General features: G+C 42.8%; 1 protein-coding gene across 3 annotated transcripts in view; it reads left to right on the top strand.

Annotated features, from left to right (window-relative positions):
• Hira (histone cell cycle regulator) overlaps nucleotides 1-6,729 on the top strand; it is a 111,614-nt gene extending 104,885 nt beyond the window's left edge. For 2 of the 3 annotated variants that reach the window (XM_050122896.1, XM_050122895.1), the window contains one exon: nucleotides 5,904-6,729. In XM_050122896.1, coding sequence (XP_049978853.1) covers nucleotides 5,904-6,020 — 117 coding nt within the window. In that variant the 3' untranslated portion in view covers nucleotides 6,021-6,729. The remainder of the gene's footprint in view (nucleotides 1-5,903) is intronic. The other variant, XM_050122897.1, reaches the window with a different exon arrangement.
• Nucleotides 6,730-6,947: the final 218 nt, after the last annotated feature.

The raw sequence follows: 6,947 nt of genomic DNA, 5'->3' as shown, positions 1-6,947 counted from the left end.
ATTATGCTTGTTTCTGTATCCTCTGCTCGTTGACCTAGATTTTCCATACCCAGCTGTGCCTCAATTTGTGCTTCTTCCTTGCTTCCATTTCATTTTTCAATTCTTGAACTGTTTCCATTACCTGTTTGTTCGTTTTTTTCTTGATTTCCCAGGGTCTCATGTATATACTTACTTAATTCTTCAAACTTTTTGTTATACTTCTCATCCATTTCTATAAGGGTGTTTTTTACATGTTGTTTAAGGGACTCTATTGCTTTCATAAAGTCAATTTTTTCCACTTCTTCTGTGCTAGGATAAGTCCTTCTGTTGTAAGATCTTTGGGTTCTGGTGTTTTCATGTTGTTTTTCAGATTATTGGGTGAAGTTCTGCCTTGGCGCCTGCCCATCTCCTCCTTTCAATGCTATCTAATTGGTCTTTTGAAATCGGATCAGGTTTCTTTGCTGGCCAGAGGCTTCTCTTACTAATTGCCTTTGCTTTGTTTCCTGGCTCCTGCTGGGGGCCAAGAACCCTCTCACCCCTCAGCCCTCAGAAGGGTTTTCAGGAACAGGATCTGGGTCCCCGTTTGCCATGGACCTCGCCAACCAAAGGCCTACCTCTTTGATTTAATTGTAGTGGGGCTATCTGCTCTCGGTGTTGTGTGCTGGTCCCTGCCGCCTGTGTCCTCTGCCACCGCGCCAGTCCCTGCCGCTCCTGGCCGCAGCCTGCGGCCTGCGTTGCCTGCCTGCGTTGCTCGATCCGTCTGCGGACGCCTGCGTTGCTCGCCTATTTATATATTTTATGTATATGGGCTCTTTGTCTGCATGTAGCATGTATGTCTGCACACCAGAAGAGGGCATGAAACTACAGTTATAAATGGTTGTTATCTGCCATGTGGGTGCTGGGAATTGAACTCAGGACTTCTGGGAAAGCAGCCAGGCTCTTAACCGCTGTGTGGTCTCTCCAGCCCCAAGAATCTGTTAAAGTAATACTTTCATATTCTTCTGATCTCATATGTTATAAACCACAGACTGTGATTTCATTGTCTTCTTTACAAAGCAGGTCTTTTTGATGTTTTAGATTGTTTTACCCTGTAATTTTTAAACCCCTTGGAGTATGTAGAATGTTAGCATCTGCCTTTTTTTTTTTTTTTTTGTCTCATTTGAATAGCCAAGTAGCATTTACTGAATAGTCCCCTCCTTTTTCTCCCACTGTATCTCCTTTATGGTTTATTTTGCTTATCAAAGTGTGGATCTGATTACAGGATCTATTTAGGTTTCCATTGCTTCAATTTTAAGTTTTTCAGTCTGTAGGAATAGTGATTAATTTTTTGATTTCATCCTTGATCTTAGTTCTTTCTTTTCTTCTGCTGATTTAGGGTTTGCTTTATTCTTGTTTTCCAGTGCATTGTTTGGTTTGTTTGCCTAAGATTTCTCTGAGTTTTCCAAGTGGGCACTTAGAGATAGAAATGTCCCTCTTAGGATTGCCTTCATTGTATTTCAATGTATTCCATTGTATTCCATTGTATTACACAACTTTTGGTAAGTCGTGTGTTTGTTTTTATTCATTTATAGAATTTAAAAAATTCTTGAATTAGCCCATCCCTCATTCAAATATGCTGTTTAAACTTTGTCAGCCTCTGTTTTCTGTAATTTCTCTTCCTATTAATTTGTGGTCTTACTCAATTTTGATAAGAATACAAAGAATTCTTTGATTTTTTTTTTCTTTCTGTATTTGTTGAGACTTATTTGCTTTGTATCCTGATGTTGTAGAAAAAGTTCCATGGGCTGCAGAGAATGAGAATCCTTTAGTGTAAGTGAAATGTAAATGACTTGGTCCATTTAATCTGTGGAGCCATTTAATTCTACTCCTCTATTTTTTTCTTTCTTTCTGGTTGACCTGTCAAAAGGTGGGAGAGTCGCTGGCTGTCACTACTTTGGGGTTGCTCTGTGACTTTATACTTAGTGTATCTGCTATGAAACTGAGTCAGCCCGTGTTTGATGGGTATTTATTTAGAGCTGGATTATTTTTTTGGTGGATTGCTTCTTTGATCAGTACGAATGGACCCCTCTTATCTCTGACTAGATGAAGTCTATTTTATGGGATATTAGACTAGCACACTTGTTTACTTTCATTGTTTTTATTGTTGGGTTGTTTTGCTACCATTTGCTTGGAAAACCTTAAGGTGGTGGCGCCTGTCATTGTTGGTGAGGTATATTTCTCAGAAGAAGCAGAAGAAAGGTTCTTCTTCTCTTTACTCCTTCCCTCCCTCATTTCTTCTTTTCTGAGGCAGTTTTTCTATACAGACCAGGCTGGCCTCAAACTCAGAGATTGCCTGCCTTTGTCTTCTGAGTGCTGGGATTAAAGGTGTGTGTCGTTCCCTGCCAGGATCTTCTTTTATAATCCAGGCTTCTAGTCCTTATCTTTTTGTTGGGAAATTCCAGCCATTGATATTCAGGATATTCAGTTATTACTGAAAGATGTATGTTGATGCTTATCATTTGATTGATACATACTGTGTATGTGTGTGCGCGCGCATGCATGCACACGTTTCTTGGTTTGATTTCCTTTTAAAATTTAGTTTTGCTTATTTTTTCCTCTGTATCCTCTTGTGTATGTTTATTTTTCTCCTCAGTTGAAAGTATTCCTTTCAGGATCCTCTGTAAGGCTGAATTGGTGGTTATAAAATTGCTTCTGCCTACTTTTTTAAAAAAAGATTTATTTTAATATGCGTGTGTGTGTGTATGTGTGTGTGTATGTGTGTGCATGCATGTGCATGGTGTGCATGTACAGATGCCTGTGGAGGCCAGACCAGGGCATGGAATCTTCTGGACCTGGAGCTACAGATGCCACCCAGTGTGAGTACTGAGAACTGGATTTGGTTCCTCTGAAAGAACAGAGCCACCTGAGCCATCTGTCCAGCCCTCCTTTAACCTGCTTTCATTGTGGAGAGTTTTCCTTTCTTTCTTTCCTTTTTTCTTTCTTTCTTTCTTTCTTTCTTTCTTTCTTTCTTTCTTTCTTTCTTTCTTTCTTTCTTTCTTTCTTTCTTTCTCCTCCCTCTCACCCCTCCTCTCGTCTCCCTTCTCCTCCCCTCAGCCCACTTCCCCATACACTCCTCCCATGGGAATCAACCAAGTTCCGCACATTAAGCTGGGGCAGTACCAAGCTCCTCTCCTCTGCACTAAGGCTGAGCATGGCTTCCCACCATAGGGAAGGGCTCTAACAAGCTAGCTCATGCACGCAGGGAGAGATCCTGGTCTATGCCAGGGGCCTCTCAGATAGTCCAAGCTTCACCACTGTCTCCCACATATTTAGGACCTTGTTTGGTCTAAGTCAAGAGTTCATGAGTTTCCACAAGCTTGGTCCAGCTGTCTCTGTAGATTTCTCCATTATGAACTTGACCTCTCCTGCTCATATATTCCATCCTCCCTGTCTTCGACTGGATTCCCAGAGCTTGTCCTGGTTATTGGTTGTGGATTTCTGGATCCGGTTCCATCAGTTAACTGGATGAAGGCTTTATGATGATAGTTGGAATATTCACCAATTTGGTTACAGGGGAAGGACAGTTCGAGCACCCTGGAGAGTTTTTCTTCCATTTTAACAGATAGTTTCACTGGTATATTAGGCTGGCTTCTCAATTATGTTTTTTTAGAACTTGAGAAGCACATCTCTCTAAGCCTGCTTGGCTTTTGAGGTTTCCATTGAGAAGTGAGTAATTACTGTGGCCTGGCTTTCTGTGTGATTTGGCCCTTCTCTCTTGGAGCTTGAGGTACTCTTTCTTTGTGCCCTGTGCATTTAGTGTTTTAACTGTTTACTTGGTGTTCTGTGAGTTAATCTGAGTGGTACTTTCCTTAGATTTGGGAAAATTTCTTCTTTGATTTCATTGCAAATATTTCCTGTTCTTTGGCATGAAATTCTTCTCTTGTACATTCAAAATTTACAAATTTAAAAAAAATTTACAAATTTTGCTTTCTCTTAGTATCCCAAAGATCTTGTCATTATCATTAAATATGCTTTTTAAATTTTTTTTGAGACAGGATCTCATGTATTTCAGCTGTCTTTTAAGCTCATTGAAATCCTCCTGTTTCCACTTCCTGGGGTTAAAGGCGTGAACCACCACACTGGGCAGAGGCAGTGGGGTACTGATTGTTGCTGTTGCTTCTCCCTCTCCCTCCCCTCCCCTGCTTTCCTCATTTCCCTACTCCCTTCCCCTCTTCCCCTTTCACCTTCCCCTTCCTCTTCTCTCTCTCAAGAAATGATCTCTCTGTGTAGCTTTGGGCCCAGAGCATGCAGTTCTCCTGCCCCTACCTTCCAGATGCTGAGATTATAGACATCACCATGCCAGACTTTAGCTGTTAGCTTTATTATGCTTGTCTGCCAGGATTTTGTGATTTTGTGTTTTCTACATGGAACAAGAAATCAAATCATTTTAAAGAAGCATTTTCTATTTTCCAGTTCCATGCCTTCCTCACGTATCTTACTGTTTTTGCTACAATTTTGAAATCTTTTAACATAGTAAATTATACATTTTTAAATTATTTAACTCCCCTTTTCTGGATAAACTCAACTTGGTTATAGTTTCATTAGGAAAGATTGTTAATTATTTATAAGGGATTTGTACATGCAGTTTCATGGTGACATCCATTGGTGTTTGATTTAAGGCTAGCTAGCCTAGGTTATTTACAAAGTAGATGAAGTTAGGGTTCTTCATTTTTTTTTTCCCCTCTAAGTTTGTATAAGATTGGAGAATGCTGATCTTTGGGTGTTCGTTAGAGGGCATTTCACAAACCTGGTATTTCTGGCGTGTTCTTTGGTAAGAGTTTCTTTCCGAGTGAAGCATGTTATGAACAAGTTGTTACCATCTTTAACTCCTGGTGTCCATGGTTCTGTGTTATTTTCCTGGGCAGGCTGCTGTGGGTGGAACCTGGACTCTTGTACGTTCAAGGCAAATGGTTTTCCATTGAACCAGATCCCTGATCGTAAGAATATCATAGAACCCACTCACATTTTAAGTAGAATTTTGAGTGTCTTTGAAATCTAGATTATAGAGTTGAGGATGTAACTCTGTGTGGTGATAATCCCAGTACGTGAGTGGCAGAGACAAGGTGACAAGATGTTTAAGGTCGTTCTTGGCAACATTCAGAGTGTAAGGCTCTTTGGTTGCATGGACCCTGTTTCAAACATAAAATCTAGAATATGATATGGGATTGTTTTTACATGTATGTGCTGGTGATTGAACCTGGGACCCCACATACTCTGTTGTGTCCTTCACCTGCCCTCAGTCATTACTCATACACTTTTCGTCCCTCTGCCCTGTCAGCTGGGGACAGCTGATCTGACCTGGCCTCTGGCAGCTCCCATTCTTTGCCTAAATTCTGGGTCTTCTCTGCCCTTGGCAAATGCTTCCTGCCAGGCTGGTTTCCATTTGATATTATTGTTTAGATTTACTCTTCGGCCTGGGCAACAGAGAGCCTGCTTAGTGATGACGACTGCATGTGGCGAGCAGGAGCCAAGGGAGGAGATAGAGAAAGAATATCAGAAGCCACCACTGTCCCTAAGTGCATTATTAACCCAGGGTTGCCCTGCAGTACCTGGAGTAGGAGAACATCTGTCTGAGGGACAGCCTAGAAGCCCTCAATCCTGGTATGCCACCTGCCCCACCCTACAAGGTTAAATTTCAAGACCTCTGCCCAGGAAGTGAAAGTTTAGTGGGAACTGTCAACAACTGGCAGGTGGGAACAAAGCCTGGTCTTTCCTGCTGCCTGTGCCACCATGTCTCTTCCTGCCACCCTTTCCTCATACACACTCATCTGATCCCACCTTTTAGCTTTCTGGGTTTATCAGGTGTAGAGTCTCTGCCAGTCCAGGAAAGGTATCATGTCTGGACCCCCTGACACTTCCCTCAGCTGTTATTCTTGTGTCTACAGGGTCTGCGGAAGAGGGAGCTGCTGAAGGAACTGCTGCCAGTCATTGGGCAGAATCTTCGATTCCAGCGCCTCTTTACTGAGTGCCAGGAACAGCTGGACATCCTGAGAGACAAGTAGCCTGCCCTGGCCGTCCCCAGCTTCATGAGGGGCAGGACCACACTCTTGCTCCTGGCACGTGCCAGGGCTAGCCCCCACCTGTCAGGGCGGTAGTGGAAAGAGAGAACTTGGCGGAAGGTGTATATTGTGCTGCACCAGCACAAGCCCAGTTCCTGGGTGGACATACTCTATGTCCCAGGTCTGGGATGACCCCCAAAGGGGGCAGCTTGTCCCTCCAATACAGGCCCAGCTGTGGACCTGGGGTTGGTACTGGGGCTCTGCCTTGCTGCCCGGAGTCAGTGGCAATCTCCTGAGCCTGTGTCCAGCTCGGCCCCAAGGTAGACGTTGGCTCCTGACCAGGCAGATCTGTGCTGCTTCTGCTCTGATGCAGCCATTTGTGAGAGCAGAGCCTGGGTGCGTGAGGGTTATGCAGTCAGCAGACGGACCCGAAGCCTGTGTAAAAGCAAAGCTGTTCTGACACATGAACTATTTTTATACTAGAATTTGCTAACTTGGAATATGAAGTTTCTTTTGGTTGATCAGGATATCCCTATAAGTTACTTGGACATTGGTCACTTGTAGGAAATTTAAACTCTAATTATGACAGCTACACTGAAAAATAATTGTACTGAAATTAACTTGTCTATCTTCATTTGGTTTAATTTTTAAATGTTTGTAAAAAGAGACACTTTGTGTGTTGGGGGGTTGGGACAAGGGAGGGCAATTTCTTTTCTAAGTGTAAAATAAATGAACATGCATTGGATACCAAACCATTTGCCTTTCTTGCCTTTTTCTTCTCATATCCTATCTGCCCTCACCATCTTTCTCCTCTTGTGGAGCGTGAAAGAATCTCCCCGTGTCATGTGGTTCCTCTCTGTACCCCATGTCGAAGTTCATCTTCGGTGTGTGGAAACCAGCTGTCTGGTCATTCAGCACCTCAGGCTAGCT

This window comes from Alexandromys fortis, unplaced genomic scaffold, assembly GCF_014885135.2.
Source record: "Alexandromys fortis isolate MF-2015 unplaced genomic scaffold, M_Fortis_MF-2015_v1.1 scaffold_219, whole genome shotgun sequence".
NCBI classification, from domain to species: Eukaryota; Metazoa; Chordata; class Mammalia; order Rodentia; family Cricetidae; genus Alexandromys; species Alexandromys fortis.
This window is presented reverse-complemented; position numbering and strand designations above follow the sequence as displayed.